The 18487-nt window shown below is 43.7% G+C and overlaps 1 protein-coding gene across 1 annotated transcript in view; it reads right to left on the reverse strand.

The window, feature by feature from the left end:
* The window catches only part of ING4 (inhibitor of growth family member 4), a 184179-nt gene that overhangs the window by 25613 nt on the left and 140079 nt on the right, over nt 1–18487 (reverse strand). Inside the window, exons 4-5 of the mRNA XM_044078997.1 lie at nt 14509–14623; nt 14232–14368 (exon numbers count right to left, since the gene is read on the reverse strand). Coding sequence (XP_043934932.1) covers nt 14232–14368; nt 14509–14623 — 252 coding nt within the window. The remainder of the gene's footprint in view (nt 1–14231; nt 14369–14508; nt 14624–18487) is intronic.

Consider the following 18487-nt stretch of genomic DNA (forward strand, 5'->3'; position numbering starts at 1 on the left):
TGAAAAAAATTCCAAACTGGAGGCTAAGCTCTCTCAACTCAGTACTGGCGTAACCAGTCAGGAGGAGAAGGAAACCACACTCACTACAATTCCAGTCTCACACAGACCTACCACGACAGCAAACGAAACACAAACACACAAAAACATACTCTAAGGCTCTAAATAAAAATCTGCCTAAGCAGCAGAGACCTCCAAAGCAGACACCCAAGCAACCGCTACCCCAAAACAAAACACATGCAACACAGCTCACAAAGCCAGTGTGCCGAACAGTCACAGCCCTTAAGGCTAAACACAGCTGATACACTTCTAATAGGTGACTAACGTCAGGCACACTGACGTCCCGCTCACCAGGCTGAACAAGAAGGTCACGGTGAGCTGCCTGTCGGGCGCTAGGATCCGCCACATAAAATCATTCAGGTCACTCCAAGGCAAGTACAAATATGACTCATTGTCCATGCTGGTGTGAATGACCTGAGACGTACCTCCCTGGACTACATGAAAAGAGACAGAGGAGCTCTGAGCATGTAGCCCACGCCGGTATGACCCTGACCTTGAGTAGCATCTTACCCTCACCAAGAATGATGCCACAATATGAAGACAAGATGATCAATTTCAACAATTGGCTTAAGTATTGGTGTCATTCAAAGGGGATGCAATGCCTGTCAGCCTGGGATGACATGCTAGACAAGCCACGATGCTTCGCTAGGGACGGCTTGCACCTGTCACCCCTGGGCTTTCGGATATTGGCAAAGGCTCTTGCTTACCCCATAGCACCTTTTTTAGGCAAGGCTCAAAAGACAAACCCACCTCCATAGGTATCACAAGGGATAAGAAACTAAGAGTAATGCTACTCAACGCCAGAAGTCTGAACCTCAAGATGCATGCACTCGAAACTCTCCTTAGCATGGAGAACATCGATATCTGTGCAGTAACAGAAACCTGGTTCAAGGCTCCCGAGAGCACCCCAGCACTACCAGGTTATACCTCATACCATGCTTTTCGGCCCCCAAACTTAGACCAAACCACAAAAGGAGGGGGAGTATCAATATTAGTCAAAGATACCCCACACCTCCAGGTTGGTGGCACAGCACGAAGCATCAGAGACTATCCATGTGCAACTAACAGTGGGTAAAACTGCCTTCCAGTTTATAGCCTGCTACAGACCACCCTCCCAAACCCAGGAACCCCACTCGGCCTTCCTGAGAACACTGGAAAATATGAAGGTCTCTCCAAACACCATTTTATTGGGCAACTTCAACTACCCAAACATAGACTGGGAGCATTACTCTAGCTCCAACACCCTAGCCCAAAGGTTCCGAGAATTTATAAACTCAAATGCTATGGAACAACTTGTTACCACTCCCACAAGAGGGGAAAACATACTGAACCTGATTCATCACCAACATGGGGACTCTATGCTCCAGACCAGAAGTGCATCCCTCGCTGGTAAGATCAGACCATAAACTAATCTCACTGGATATTCACATCCCTACCCCACCCCCTGCCCAGAAAACCACAGTGAAAAACTTCTCTAAAGCAAATGTCACACTCCTCAAAACTGAGGTGGAATCCTTCAAAGCCCCCGAGCCTGTGGAAAATACGGACCAGACCGCAGAATCCTTTATAAACACATTCTATGAGCACCTTCAGGAATGCATGGATCATGGAATCCCAAATAAAACCAAGACCCAATCCTCCAAAGGCAGACGTCCTGTCTGGTGGACCCCAGCCATAAACAAACTGTACAATAGGAGGAAGCTACTACATGATGCAGCAAAATCCCAAAAAGGGAAGGCATCTCTGATCAGTATTAGCATAAAACTGCGGGCACTCAAAATCGTCTAAGGCCAGCTTCGAGAAAAAAATTGCACAGGACACTAAGGATAATCACAAGGCTTTCTTTAGTTATGTTGGGAACCTGGGTGGGAATTCCCAGATATGCTCAGAATTAGTCCAAAATGAGAAAAAATACATTGAATCCACAGACATTGCCAACATCCTAGCTGACAGGTTCAGCGCAAACTTCTCCCCTCCCTCCCCACCAAAAGGGCAAATATCTATCCCAGCAGAGTGCTACCCCCCTGACATCTCAGATGCTCAGGTAAGAGCTGCCCTCTCCAAAGCAAAACACACAGCATCAATGGGACCAGACTGTGTCCCGGGCTGCGTCCTACATGAACTCCAAGAAGAGCTAAACCCAAACATAAAACTACTGTTCAATCTCAGCCTTACTACAGGATATGTACCCAGAGTGGCATACAGCAACAGTGGTCCCTCTACGGATCCTGGAAACTATCGACCCATAAGCCTGACTAAATTGGTCTGCAAAGCTATGGAAAGGATCATCATGAACCTCATAAATAAAGATATTGGGGACCTACAGACACTGGATCCTACCCAGTTCGGCTTTGTTAAGGGCAGATCCTGCCTCTTAAACCTGGTCGATTTCTTTGAAACCGTCACCAAGGCCATTGACTAGAGGAAGGTGGTCCACACAGCCTACCTGGACCTCGCAAAAGCCTTTGATACAATACCCCACTCGGGCATTATAGATTAGCTCACCAGCTTAAATATAAACCCCTATGTCACTAGATGGGTTGCAAACTGGCTCAAGGACAGAGCCCACATGGTTAGAATTGCTGGAGCCATGTCAGACTCCAAACCAGTTACAAGTGGCGTCTCACAAGGCTCAGTCCTGGGATCTCTCTTGTTCGGTATATATTTCTCGGAGGTACAGGCCAACACGGAAGGACTGTGGCTGACCAAGTTCGCAGATGACTGCAAACTGGGTACCATAATCAACTCTCCAGCCAACACAAGCATCCTCCAAAAGGGCCTCATAGAAAGACAACTGGTGCCAGAGCCATGGCCTCAAGCTAAACACCAAAAAGTGTATAGTCATCCCCTTTGGCAAAAACAAAGTGCCCACAAATTACCACATAGGTGGTAATCCATTAAGTACAGAAGTAATTAGAGACCTGGGGACCCAAGTTGATAGCAATCTCTCATTTGACAACCACGTGGCCAAAGTGGTTAGAAAAACATTTTATATAGCCCACCTAATCATGAAGGGATTCACATCTAGATCAGGGGAGGTCATCGTGCCTCTTTACTCATCCCTCATCAGGCCCATAATTGAGTACAATGCCCCTTTTGGGATGTACCTTACCAGACACCTGCAGCAACTGGAAAGACTCCAAAAGTACCTCACCAAGTAGATCAAAGGGCTCAAACAGTTGCCATATGCTGCCCGGTTAAAGAAACTCCAGCTCTACTCAGTGGCATACCGCCTGCTCAGAGGCGATCTGTGCCGGACGTATAAAGCCATGTCCAACCCGGAATTAATGGACATGCTGCACCTCAGAAAATCCAAATCCCATTGAGCTACGCGCTCGACAGACTTGAACCTTAGCACTGAAATAAATAGGACATGCTGGAGGGACAGATTCATAACCCAGAGGCTCCCTTCACTCTGGAATAAAATCCCAGTCCAGGTTAGGCAGAGTCCCTCATTGACTCTCTTCAAGAGGAATCTTGATGAGTGGATGGGAGATCGTAGGTTTACCCCGGGTATCATTTCTGTGTCACTGTTAGACAGAGGCACAGTATACAAACTTCGAAAAAGGGCATAGCAAAATTAATTTAAAATCGGTGGCGAAAGCCAAACATACTCTGGCTAGGCTTATAAATGCCCTAGGGCAGATAGCCTAGTATGAACCTATAAAGGAAAGTAGAGGTAGAGCCAGAAGAAATTAGGGGGCTGGTTGGAGGGTAACCAGGACTTCAGCAGTGAATACACTCAAACATCTACATTTATGGTAAGTGTACACAACTGTACTATGTTCTTAGTGTTTCACTGTTGCAGTCATTACGTTTGGGTAGATTCCCAAAGCTATATAGTGGGGAGGAGGAGGAGTTTATATAGCATTAGGGCCAGATATAAGGCCCTGCAAGACAGCAGTGGCAAAGCCAGCTCTGGATTTAGAGAAAATTGGTAAATGATAATGCTTCGTGAAAGTATGTACAGAACTCCAGGTAGCAGCCTCTAGGATGTCCCTGGTAGGAACACCTCTGAGAAAGGCTGCAGAAGTAGATGCAGCCCTGGTGTAGTGAGATCTGATCCCCTGGGGAATAGGTTTTCCATGGTGTTTATAGCAGAAATGAATGTAATGGCTTATCCATTTAGAAATGGTTTGTTTTGAAATAGCCGTTCCCTGTGCCCCTGCAACAAATGCTACCAGTTCAGATTTTTTTTCTAGGTTTAGTCCTGTCCAAGTAGAATCCAAGTTGTCCGCGCACATCTAAGAATGCAGAATCCATTCCCCTTTGTTCTGTGGATTGGGAAATAATGTTGGCAAATGAATGGACTGATTAAGAGCTACACTGGATACCACCTTGGGCATGAAGGATGGATTGGTCCTGAGTGACACCCTGTCCACATGAAAGATGAACGGCTCCACTGCCATAAGGGCCTGTAATTCAGATATCCTTCTAGCTGAAGTGATTGCTAAAAGGAAGGCTGTTTTCCAAGAATGAAATTTTAAGTCTGCAGTAGCAGCTGGCTCAAAAGGAGAGAGAGTGAGTTTCTCCAGTACAAAGTTAAGGTCCCAGGCTGGGGTTGGAGCTCTCCTGGGTGGTCTCAAGTTTTTGGCCCGTCTGAGGTACTGCTTGAGCAGAGGATGAGAGAGGATGAGAGAAGAGGGGAGGTTGTGTTAAAGAGCTGAAATGGTGTGGATTTTAATGAGGGGAAAAAGACAGGCCCTTGTGAAGCATCTCAGTTAAGTATTGTAAAATCTGAGGTAAATTGGGCACTGCTGTGCTCATCCCTTGTGATTGGTTCCAGGCACAGAATCTTTTCCATTTGTCAGCATAACAACATTTTCTAATACTAGGTCTCCTTGCCTCTAAGATGACATCATCACAGGTTTGTTGAGGGATAAGGATGAATTTAAGTCATTAGCCAAGCTGCAAAGTTCAATGTTGGAAGCAGAGGGTGCAGAAATTGGTTCTCATGCTGGAACAGCAGAGAAGGGGTCTCAGGCAGGTGCCTTGGAAATAACTGCGACACTGCCCAGGAGAGGGTGCCAGTGTTGGCGCGGCCAGTCTGGAGCAATGAAGATCATCCTTGGTTTGTCCTGTTTGACTTGGTAGAACTTTGGAGAGGAAAGGCAGCTGGGGGGGGGGGCGAAGACTGATAGGTTTTTCCAGCTGAAGGACACAGCATCCACTTTCCAGGCTTGTTTTTCCAGCTGAAGGACACTGCATCCACTTTCCAGGCTTGTTTTTCCAGCTGAAGGACACAGCATCCACTTTCCAGGCTTTTTGTGGGGAGTCCTTGTACAAAACTTGTCCAACTGGTAGTTCTGGGAGGAGGCAAATAGATATATGTCTGGGCTCCCCCATTCGCTTGTCAACATGTTGAAAATCCTTTGTTCCAGTTTCCACTCGTGTGGGTCCATGAGGTTTCTGCTTAGTCTGGCAGTGTATTTAATTTTCCTGGCAGGAATTGAGCTTGTAGGTGCACTTGGTAGCTCAAAGCTGTGTTCCACAATGCCATGGCTAGTCTGCAGAGGGGGAAGGAAATGTGTACCCCCCTTGCTTATGTACCACATAACCGTGGCGTTGTCAGTCTTTACCAATAGTTGTCCTGGAAAAATGTAGTCCTTGAAGGCTGTCAGAGCATTCTGTACAGCTAACATTTCTTTTTGATTGGTATGTAGGTGCATTTAACTTGAGTTCCATTTGCCCTGAATGGACTTTCCCTGCCAGGTGAGCCCCCCCCCCCATGCATAGTCTGATGCATCTATTAGGGTTTGGGCGAAAGGGGGTAGTGTGAATCGTAGTCCCTTTTTTTGGTGGCAGGCCTCTGCCCAGAGGAACTCTAGGTGTAGGCAAGGTATGACAGAAATCATTGTTTCCAGGCTGCGAGAACGTTGACTCCATAGGCTTTTTAGATACCACTTAAATTTCCTCATATGCAGTCTTAGAAGAATGCAGGAGGCTATGAACCCCAAGGCTTGCAGTATTTGTCTTGCAGATAGCAGGGTTTTTGTGGCTACTTGTTTGAAATAGGTTACCAAATGAATTTGCTTTTCTGGCGTAAGGTAACCCATCTAGGAAGTTGTACTCAAGCTTGCTCCCAGGAACGCAATTTGTTGGCAGGGTACCAGTTGTGATTTCTTTTCGTTTATGGTGTACCCCAGACAAGTTAGAACCCATTTTACAAATGCCAGATGATTTAAAAATATGCCCCGGCTTTCTGCCTGAATTAGACAATCGTCTAGGTATGGGTATATTTGAATACTACTTTGCCTGCAAAATGCAATAACTGGAGCTAGGCACTCTGTGAATACCCTGGGTGCAGTAGACAAGACAAAGGTCAGTGCAGAGAACGGAATGCATGCAGCCTGCTTTGAAGCGTAGGTATTTTCTGCAAGATTCCCTGAATGGGATGTGCAGGTATGCTTCTTTTAAATCTAGTGTTGCCAATCAGGCATCTTTGCCTAGCATAGGAAGTAATTGGTTAAGAGTCAGCATCTTGAATTTTGGAATCTCCAAAAAGGTGTTTAGAGTAGACAGGTCCAGGATAGGATGCCATGAATGGTCTTTTCCGGGTACCAGAAAAAGTCTTGAGTAGAAACCTTGTCCCTTTTCCTCTTCTGGTACCAGCTGAAGAGCCCCCATGCTTAAGAGGGAAAAGTACTTGTTTTTGAGCCTCTGCCCACTGATTTGGGGGCAGGTCTGGCCACCCATTTGGTGTTGGCAACATGTGGAAATGAAATCTGTATCCCTGGAACACTATTTAAAACCCATTTGTCCTGGGTTAGGAGTTCGCAGTTCTTTGCATGAAGAGCAATCTTTCCCCCCAAAGGGGCGGTCAAAAGATAAGTGCTTGGGAAATGTAAAAGGAAGTCACTGAGACTGTTTACCATAGGGGGTGTCTTGTTATTTCCAGATTTGGAAGTGGAGGCCCCCCCCCCACTGCTTGGTTCTGAGAGTCCCCTGGGAATTAAATCTGGCGTTTTAGCCGTGTCTGGGTTTGGCTTGAGAAGACCTGGAAGGGACTGGAAAGTACCAATTCTTAGTAGGCCAGTTCCTACTAAATCTAGAAGGCTGCACTTGTAAAAAACCTTTAACAGTTTGCATAGATTTAGCTTCATCTTCCATCTTAAGAACTTCTTCAGCCTTGTTGTCCCAACAGGCGGTCCTGATTTAAAGGAGCATCCACCAATTTAGCTTTAACATGATCAGGCTAAGATTGCTCCTTAAGCCAAGCATGCCTTCTAAGCACAGACCCAGTAACAGCAGCCCTGCAAGAGGCCTCTAAAGAATCAAAACCACACTGCAAACTGTTTTCCAACTTGTTCAGCAGAATGCATCAAGTCCTGTAAATCTTTATTTTCCACACAGTCAAGAATCAACACCATTTTCTGTTTAAGTAGTCCAATAATACGTTGCGGATATTTTAATATATGAAGTTGGCAGTTTAAAGCTCCGATTACCAAGGTTGCAGAAGTATAAACCTTTTTACCCCATCTATCCAGCACCCTGGAGTCTCTATCAGAAGGGGTATGATTTTTAGCAGTAGAAGTCTTAATACCCTTGGGCCCCTGAGAAATGGTCTCTGGATCTGCAACAGGATTTTTGAAAAGGAACTTGTGGGACTCAAACCCTGTAGTTTCCGTCAGGTTTACTAGGAGGAGGAGGCAGGGAATCAGGGGCCAAACTGGATTCAGGGAAAACAATGTCTAGTACAGGAGGTATAGCCAAAGGCCTATGCTGAGGCAGAAGGAAATCCCCAAGTCTTTTTTGAATCAGAAAATTCCTGGCTTTCCCAGTGAAAATGATCCCTTAAAGTATGCAAAAAGTTTCCCCAAAAAGAAAAACCTCAGGAGGGGAAGCAGAGGGAATGGAATCCTCTACATCAGAATCCTCATAAGTATGGACAAATCCAGGTAATCAGAAAAAACAGAATCTTGATCAGAAGATTCATAATCAAGGTCAGCCCTAGGCCTCTTTGGGGGGGGGGGGGGGTTGACTACCCCTAATTAGAGTCATCAGATCTTCAGACATTTTTATCATTTGTTTTTTAGGCATAGGGGCCTGAGCATGTGGCCTGGGTGTCGGTTTTTAGATATGGATCAAGATTTAGGCCTTAGTAATGAAGGTGTCGTTTTAATATGCAAATCTGTAAAGCCTGAATACACCCTCAGAAGCAGGTGCCTGCACAGTGGCTTCGGACCGATCCAAGGTAGAGACATCCGCGGGTTCCATAGTTGAAGTATCTCACGGCATACCGAACTCCGAATGGGTCTTAGCAGAGGCCTGTAAATCAGAAGCATCAGGGGCTGCGAAAGCGCCTCACTGAGTACCAGCGAATTGGTGACTGGCTTAGAAGTGTAGTCGGCAGTTTTGGACCTCAGCAGCCTGTCTGTCTTTATCTTTGCGTTTTTTCAGAATCCCGGTAGTTAGATGGCTAACCCGACTACATTTCTGGATAATTAAAATGAGAACAGAAATATTAAGAAGCAAAAATATACAGACGACGGACAGTGCGCTGATTAAATAAAGCAGAAAACTGACAGCAAGGTACATCGTGGTCAGGGCCTAGGATAGGAATACATTACGAATGAAAATCTTTGAGGTATTTGGCTTTCCACAAGTAATGCAATTAACTTTTACGGACATCGGTAAGGAGCAAGAAAAAGTTTCCCCAACAGGGTACTTGGCTTTAAGTTGAAGACTTTGGTTCTGAAACTCAAATGAAAATTTTAGGAGTCGGCCTACTGGCACTTGCAAACTACTTCTGTTTCGGGCACGGCAAGAAAAACTGATGTAATGGCGTCAGCTGCATGTTTTATACCCCTGACATCAAGGAAGAAGGGACAGCAACCGATGCAGGACCCAAGACTTTGTTAATCGGGCTGACAGAGAGCAACCTGCCAGCAGATTACCCAAATGTAATGACTGCAACAGTGAAACACTATCAGAAGGGAGAGGTGGAAGGTGGGAAAGGATCCGAATGCCAGTGAAAACTGACAGGAAAAAAATGCACTAAAAGGGAGGAGATGTTAACACTACAGGTACGAAAAGGCTATAAATTAACTAGAAGAGAAAAAAGCCAATAAAATTACAGAAACAAAAGGAAACTATTTACTTAGTTGAAAGGAGCCTCAGAATTGCACTTGTGCTGGAAGGCGGCAAATGAGATTTTTATTTTTTTTATTTGAACATTTGTTGACCGGGAATGTCCGACTAGGTTCCACAGAGCCTGTTTTCAGCGGAGGCCCAGGGAGAAACACTCCAGATGCAGGTCTTTGGAATGTGGGAGGAAACCGGAGTACCCGGAGGAAACCCATGCAAACACAGGGAGAACATGCAAACTCCACACAGAAGGCACCCCAGCAGAGAATCGAACCGGAGAACCTCTTGCTGTGAGGCGACAACGTTAACCGCTGCACCACTGTGCCGCCCAATCTGTGATTTGAAGAGGAGTGAGGCATTATGGGAGAGGGAGGAGTTTGAGGCTTGGTTCGTATGTCTGAAAGAAATGGCCAAGATGGATCCAAGGACAGATTCGAAGATGCATGCGTGATGAAATGGACATCATCAGATCATTCTTTTATATCAGCTGGACTCCTCAGGATTCAAAAATGCCTTGTTCAAGTCAGAAAAGCAGACTTTGAAATATGCAGGGTATACAATGCAGCAGCTGAACTTCTGGGCTCAGAACAGCTGAATGACAGGAGATAAGGGTTTCTTGTATGACACACTATTTCTGTTCAACTTGTACCCCAGCTCCATAAAATCATTTTTCCCCATATTTCCATAATATGAGCAGTTACAGTTTCAAGACATAAGGAGCAAATTGGACTATAATCTAATGTTTAAAGACCTTCAAGAATACATTTTTCATGAAGTTGCTCTATGAGCATCAGTTTCCACCAACCATCTCAGTCCAATAAGCCAGAAAAGATTTGGCAGACAATGAATCACAGCCCTCTTTCCTCTCAAGAGTTTACAATAAAACAGATGCACTTTTTCCTTGCTCTGTTCTCTAGGCTGGTAGTATTAGTATCCAGCTGTTTGATGCAATTCATGATTGCCAGTTATATAGACGTGGGATTCTCTGGAAATCACTAAAAGTATCAAGAGTGAAGGCTGAGGGCTTGCTTAAATTCATTCTCCGCTCAGAGCATGTCACTTCTGATTCAACGTCCTTCAGCTTCCCAAATACCTGAGAATGCACAGCATACATCGCTATTTCCAGCTACAGCAGATGACTGGTCGCCTTGGCCTTAGTTGTACATTACTTCTTTAAGTGCTGTCATAAGTATTCTGAAATGGAACTAAACTTCTTGCCATATGTTACAGTGACTGGCTTCCAAATCATTTCCTGCATTAATGCAGCAATATACCAAATACTACAAAGAACTGTGCTATGAACTCATCACTGGCTTTCAACTCACTTGGAGAAAAGACTAACCATGCCCTATAAGGTGTCTACCATAAACACAAGTCACTCAACCCAAGTTTTAACTGCATGAACCTGCCCACCATTATGTTCCTCCTTTGTCATTACCATCCTCATGTGTTACTTTGTCAAGTTTTTAGTGAGCATTCAATACTTTGATTACAACTTCCTCCCTGGGTAGTTTAAGTAGTCGACCTGCAACCATAAACGTGAAATTTAAACAAAGAATGGGCACAAGCTGAAAATGCCTGGCCTTCCAAGTCCAAGTGGCCCTGCACCATGGCAAGGATGCTTGGATGTTTCACTCAAATGCCCCCCCCCCCCCCAGACTAGGTGGGCCTTACATAATGGTGCCTGGCACTCCCAGAATAGATGCAACTAATCAAGTTTACAAATACGTATACAGATAAACTTCTAAACAAACGTAGGGTCCACGCAACACTCAACTCTACTGGTACTAGGCTGTGTGACTTGCATTAAGCTCAGTTTTACTTTTGCACAGTTCACTATCTTGGTATGAACAGCATAGTATTGGTTTGAAAACCCTTAAAACGATACCAGCATTTAACAAATGTTCGGTGTCCATCAATATAATCTTTACTAATCATCAAAAATACACAAGGTCAAATCTTGTATTTATTCATATCACAAATTAAAAAGGTTAAATATTAGCATGCTTGTTTTTTCCTTTTACTACTCTTGAGGTATGTGCATCCAAATCCAATTCCAAGCTGAACTGATCCAACAAATGTTGAGAAGTCAGCCATGGGCTTAAACTGGGCCTTATTAATGTTAGCAGTACAAGTAGTAAACTGCATTTTCTACAACTGTATTTGGTCTACCACTGAAACCTGTCTCAAGTCAAATGGTCTGGAGGACTCACTCGCATTACAAGGATACAATATTCTTCAGTCACATGGGACTCTAAGGGGGCTAGGTTTGCCAATTTATTTTGTTGCTCTTAACATGCAACAGAGTACACCCCCCAAAAGCGGCATGGTGCACATCCCCCAATGGCGCAGTACATCCATATGCAGTGGTACGCCATTCTTAAGTGATACTTTAGGATTATGCAGCCAATACATCCCTAAGTGGCAGAAAACATTTTAAAGTTAGGGGAATTTCCAAAACAAATGAGTTCACCTCTTAGCAGGAGACCTTAATGTGTGGCTGAAAACACAGTGGCACTGCTCATAGAACAGATACCGTAGAAAGGAAACAAATCCGTGTTAAGTATAGATGAAAAGGTAAGCACCTCAAAAGGTATATAAAAAACAGCATCAAGCTACTGTGATAACAGCAAGTAAACATCAAGGAATCAGTGTGTTAGAAGTACAGAAAGCAGAGGATAGCAACAGCTGCAGCAGCACAAAAACAGAAAAAATGCAAGTACGCTGCTGCTAGTGGATGCACAAATGTTATGTGATGAAAAAAGGACAAGTAGCAGCAAGTGTATAAAGGCTACTGTGCAGTATGGTAGAAAAACAGGCAGCCTTGCACCCAATAAAAGCAGGGTATATAAAAGTGAACCACAAACACTTAAATGCTCTGTGAGAGGAAAGTTAGCTACTCAGACAAACATGTAAAAGACAGATCATGTCTCCTAAAGCTGACGGACTTCTTTGAAGCAGTCACTAAAGCCATAAATGAGGGTAAAGTGGTTTGCACAGCCTATCTAGATCTTGCCAAGGCTTTCAACACCACCCCCCACTCTGAAATTAAAGATCAACTCACTAAACTAGGTATAAATCCCTGTGTCACAAGACGGGTTGCCAACTGGCGCACTGACAGAACCCACACTGTGAAAGCAGCAGACTCCAAACCAGACTTCAGACCAGTGACAAGTGGAGTACCACAGGGTTCAGTCTTGTGTCCTCTCCTGTTTGGTATCTACTTCACTAAGTACAGGCTAACACAGAAGGTCTTTGGCTAATGAAGTTCGTAGGTGACTGCAAACTAGGAGCCATAACTGAAACACCTAACTATGTGGACATCCTACAAAAGGGTCTCACTGAGAGATGCCTGGTGTCAAAACCATGGCCTCAAGCTCAATGCCAAAAAGTGCACTGTCATCCCTTTTGGTAAAAACTCTGTACCCATGAACTACCACATAGGCGGTAGTCTACTTAACACTGAAAGTGTGACAAGAGATCTCGGGACACAGGTGGACAGTAGTCTCTGCTTTGATAATCATCGTCACAGTAGTCGGGTAATCCTTCTACATGGCACACCATCACAAAAGGTTTCTCATCCAGGAAAAAGAGAGGTAATTGTTCCCCTGTACTCATCACTCATTAGACCCATCAGAGTACAATGCCCCTTTTGGTATGCACCTCACAAGACTTCAACAACTGGAAAGGCCACAGAAATACCTATCAAAAAAGTAACCGGCCTCAAACAGATGCCCTGCGCAGACAGTCTAAAAAAACCTCCAGCTTTACTCAGTCACACATAGCCTACTCAGAGGCAATCTCTGCCTAACATACCAAGCTATGTCAAACCCAGAGCTGTTGGACATGCTCCACTTGAAATCTCAATCCCTCAGAGCTACACACTCTAGGGACCTAAACCTTGTCACCACAATAAATAGAACATGCTGGAGGGATAGATTCCTGTCCCAGAGACTTCCCATACTCTGTAACAAACTACCTATCTATATCAAACAAAGCTCCTCATTAGCACTCAAGAAAAATCTTGATTGGATGGGAAATAGGAAATTCATCCCGTTGATCACTTCTAGTGGCTCTGCTCGATAGGGGCACAGGAAAATAATTTTCTTGGGTGGTGAAAGCCTGGGTACCTTTTTAGCTTGGCTTATATAGGCCCCAGGGCCAATAGCTTAGCACCTACCTATGAGCAGATATATTAACATTGGGGTGATAAGGCCAAACCTCTGACTCAGAACTGTGATAAACAGCACTTTCATGTACTTAATGTCTACTGTAAAAAGTACAGCCATGCAATGTGTCGAGAACTTATCAATGTCTCAGAACCACAGAGATCTTCTAAAACTGAAATGATCTGAGCATAAGGGAAACAGATCATTTCTCACTGACAGATCTTTTTACAAGTGCAGTAAGTTCAGAAAGATAATCCCAATACACATGGGACAGGACCTGCAACCATGTAGTGCTTTGTGTAAACAGATCTATACATGTAGATTTTGTACTGTAAAGGGACAGACCTTTATACAGAGTGCAAAGGGTGGACTACTGCATGTAGAAAGTACACAGCAGAGAAATGCAATAATTATGATGGCCTTAAGAAAAAAAGATGAATGATGTAATGCGAGAAATTTAAGACTAGAAACATTGTGTACAGCACTGGACCTAGATGTTAATGAAGACTGAAAGCGTGAAGAACAGAGAAACGTTGTGTACACCATTCAAGGTAATAATTCTGGTGCACAATCATGCTCAAGGTAAATATCACACTTGTCTACAAATAGACAGACCTTACTTAGCCAAAACTCGGAATACAAGCTTGTGACTCGGCATAAACAGTAAATGTAAGAGACAGTAAGATACTCCAATGGGGGGGGGGGGGTGGTGGCAAGTGCAGTGACAACACAGCTTTGCTTTCATTTGAGGCACCATCACAGACAAAGAAACATGCTGCCATGTAACGACAGAGGTGGACTGCCACAAAATTGAGTAGGATGTACTTCTATTTGTGCATGAAAATAAAAGATTTCCCTCAAGTGTTTCATGCAAGCTGGCAAATTCTTGAAAATAAAAGTGATAGGATCGATACTTACGTGCGATGAAGTGAGGATGGATACTTGGGTGTGCGCCAGCTTCATTTTCTTCTGCCCATTTTTGGGGGTGTCCTCATCAGAATTCTTCACTTTTGATCTGGCTCTTGCAGCTTTCTTTTCTTTATGTCCTCTGCCTTCTGTACATACAAGATTAAGACAGACTGGTAAATAGATAGGCAAGTAAAAGGTGAAAAAAGATCAGCACAAAACACACAGAAAAGAAAGCAGTTAGTCTGCAAACCCATAGTAGTGCCCCCACAATCACCTCATCACTCACTCTTTTTCCCTTTGCTTGAGGAGCTGTCATAATCACTTGACTCTATCTGTTTCTCTTTCAGATCAGCCTCAAATCGTGCAAGGTCAGTATCAAGGCGCCGGATGTGCTTGTCCACCTGGAAAGAGAGAAAGAAAGACTAATACAATAGATTCAAGTGAAGAATAAAACTAACCAAAAAAGTCAGAAACTTCCAAGAACAGTTGGAAAGGAGGTCCAAATGGCCCTAAGCTAAGGAGTTTAGGGGTACACAAGACTTGTATTCACATAATCCTTTTCTCACTGAGGGTAACAAAAAAATGCATACGGAGCACTGACAGTTCACACAACTAAATGTGATGTGTTCCTCAGATGAGTTACAGTGGTCAGAGCTTTGACACCCCCCCCCCCCCCCCAAGCTTCAATCTCAAATTATACCAAGTATGAGGCTTACTTTTATCTAAGGTTTTGACAAAGGGCCTTACTGAAAATGTTATCGCATTTGTGGGCCATTACAGAAATAAGCTCAGGGCTGAGGACTCTTAATGGTGGGTCACAACCTAGCATACAAGCCCACTGAAGGATCCTGTTTTTTTCTCATCTATAAGGCAGGAGATCAGCATTCTCACAATTGCGTGCCACATTTTGCACATCTCAAAAACAAATTTAACAATTCCCATCTCTTGCCTCCATTCTCCACCAAGGTGTAAAATTTGAAAGACCAATGTCACTGCATGAGACAACTGCCACTGCCAAGCACTTCATCCTCATTAGCCAACCAGAAGCCAAAACTTGTTCAACAATCAAGTACAAATCCGGAAATAAATCAGAGACAATCAGGGACACTTGAGAATGTAAATTTATATAGATTTTCTGAAACAGTATTACTGTAATTATCGTCACTATTTTAAGTGCAATTCACCTTTTATCAGGGTCTGAAATTTTAGGAGGGATTAAGACGGACTGAGCTAAAATTTAAGTCAAAATCGGAGACAGTTGAGAGGTATGGAGAAGTCTGCTGGCAGCACAAGTGGAAATTCAGTTGCTGCAAGCACAGACAGTAAGACGCACAAACATACACACAGAAATGACTCATGTCCAGTAATGCATATGCCCTCCACATATGTGCATATCCCTGTTCAAAGACAGAAAGGACCAGAGTGCTGACAGGAAACACATACGGGGTACTGCTGCAGGAAGGTGGGGGCCTAGGAGATAGAATGACAGCTGATATGGTACACTGGGGTCTCCCCATCTTACCTTCATGATGCACAAACTACACTGCTAGTTCTTTTCTATTAGTATTCCTCTGTGCCTGCCCCAAGTTCTTCTTCAATCTACAATATTTGCTTATTTAAGAAGTCTTGTGCATTACCCTTTCTGCAAGCAAATGCTTTTGCATGCTCTCCCTCAGCCTACTGCTTCCAATTTCATGCCCCCCCCCACAAGATAATGTTATAAAACAAATTCAACCACATTTACACAAACATTTGAAGATAGTTCTCAAATATGTACAGGGTCAGCTTTTACATCACCCACCCAAGAGGCACTGGCTTACACCTCACAATGTCATCAATACATAGCTAAAATCCACGTCAGCGGCCTTACTGTAGCTATTTAATATGCAACAGTACACATTTTTAATACTTCACCCACACAAGAGGCCCCTTTGCAAACATTTGTTAACCAGGTTGGTCCAACTGGACCAGGAGCCCATTTTCAGTGTAGACCAGAGGAGAAAATCTCCAGTACCAAAAGAACTTTAATACACAAGCAAAAATTACAGTAAGCTAAAAACTTTGGGGAAGTGGAAAAAAAACACACTTTTTACAGTAAAAATAAAACTGTAAAATACAGATTTACAGTAAAAATAAAACTGGAGGTAATGTACAAAATCTCTAAAATAAAAGTTTTAAAGCTTGTAATTCTAATAGAGAGAAATATAAAGCGGAAGAAAAAATATATATTTCTAACACAAATGTTATTTTAAAGATTGTAATTCCAATAGAGAGAGAAATATAATGCGAAAGAAAAAAAATCAGAAGCCAGAACACAATACATGTATAAATAATTCCAATTTGGGCAAATGCATTTATGCATGTGTCAATGAGTGAGAGAGAGAGAGAGAGAGAGAGAGAGAGAGAGAGAGAGAGAGAGAGAGTGTGTGTGTGTGTGTGTGTGTGTGTGTGTGTGTGTGTGTGTGTGTGTGTGTGTGTGTGTGTGTGTGTGTGTGTGTGTGAGAGAGAGAGAGAGAGAGAGAGAGTGAGTGAGTGAGTGAGTGAGAGAGTGAGAGAGTGAGAGAGTGAGAGAGAGAGAGAGAGAGAGAGTGAGAGAGTGAGAGAGAGACAAGTTACTGCTTTATCAAGCTCAGTCATCTGATTTTTTGCTGAAATGGCTGCTTTTACAGAAAGCAGCCAACTCCTACATCTCTGCAGCTGGGACCTTTTTCCTCCAATATGGTGCGATTCTGGAACTGATTATATCAAAACAGTGAATGCCTATGGAGCTATTCCACAACAGAAAATATATGCAGTAGTTTCTCTCCCGGGTACTATTCACAGCTATGTGCTGCAGCGATATGCATATCCTATCATAACTTCATTGCACAGAACACTGGAGATCAACAAGAGTAAAAAGGAAGAACAGCCAGGAAGACTACCAATATTTAAGGGCTCCCTCCAAAAACACGAAGGTAAAACACAGTACACCCAAGGACTTGTGGCTTGCTTACATATGAAGTGCATACCATTAAATGTTGAAGTTCTTACACTGATGCATCATATCATGAGGTACAAGTTCAGAGATATTCCATACTGACCCCAATGAAGCTACACACCTCTCTGGGTGATCAAGGCTTCAGACGCGATTTGGTGCCTAAATGCAGAAAACATATTACAAAGTGATGCCAAACCAATGAATTGGCACCACAGTAATTTTTACTGAAAACTCTCTCTCGTATTGGGACAAAACAGAACTGAAGATGGTGGGTAAACATACCTCTTACCCCACAGATGTGCTGACATTCTGATAAGAGGGTAACCCACCCCAGCTTGGAGGGAAGGGTGAAAATTCCTTGAAATCCTCTGGACAATGGGCCTTTTGAGGCAAAGTTCAAGTCGCACCAGTACTGCAACAATGATAGTGCAACTCTTACTGGTAAAATGGCTCAAATGCAACCACTGGATGCCTTTCAACAAAAGGGAATGTGGCAGAAAAACAGAAGCAATGGATCCAGGCAGTTGATTTTGTCTTCAATACAAGTGGACTACCTGAAAATTCTGATCTATTCAGTGTGCTACATTACTTCATGTTATTTGGAAGAAATCATGTGAGCATTTGGGCGGTGCAGTGGTTAGCTGTGGTGGTGGTGCTGCGGTAGCATGGTCGCCTCACAATAAGAATCTGTCCGGTTCAATTCTCAGCTACAGCGTCTTCTGTGTGGAGACATGCGTGAATGGGCGCACCTTCGTTGAAGGTTGTGCATCAGGGCTGGCAACTCGGCACGTAAAAATCTGCCAATCATTAGCGGACGGGAGTTCCCCTGTGGCGACCCCTAACCTGGAAAAGCCGAAGACACAACAACAAGTGGTGCAGCGGTTAACTGTCACCTCACAGGAAGAGGCTCCCCAGTTCAATTCCTCGATTGGAGTTCCTTCTGTGCGGAGTCTGCATGTCCTTCCTGTGGTTGCGTGCGTTTCCTCTGGGTACTCAAGACTTCCTTACACATTCCAAAGAAATGTGTCTGAAGCATTTCTCCCCGGGACTCCCCTGAAAATAGGCTCTGTCCTACTTGGAAATTCCTGGTCAACAAATAATAAATATTTAACTTATTCTCTTGAAAAGATAAAACACAATAGGTAAAGAAAAAAACCTGCAACTGCCAGAACAGAAAAAGCTTTGCATTTCCTCCTTGTAAGGGCATAAGGAAATTACATGTGTAAAACTCAACTTGCCACAACTGGAAATATTCAAATTGATCACCCTTGCAGAAGTTTAATTTCAA

Source organism: Protopterus annectens, chromosome 8.part0 (genome assembly GCF_019279795.1).
Source record: "Protopterus annectens isolate FY-2018-M chromosome 8.part0, PAN1.0, whole genome shotgun sequence".
NCBI classification, from domain to species: Eukaryota; Metazoa; Chordata; order Ceratodontiformes; family Protopteridae; genus Protopterus; species Protopterus annectens.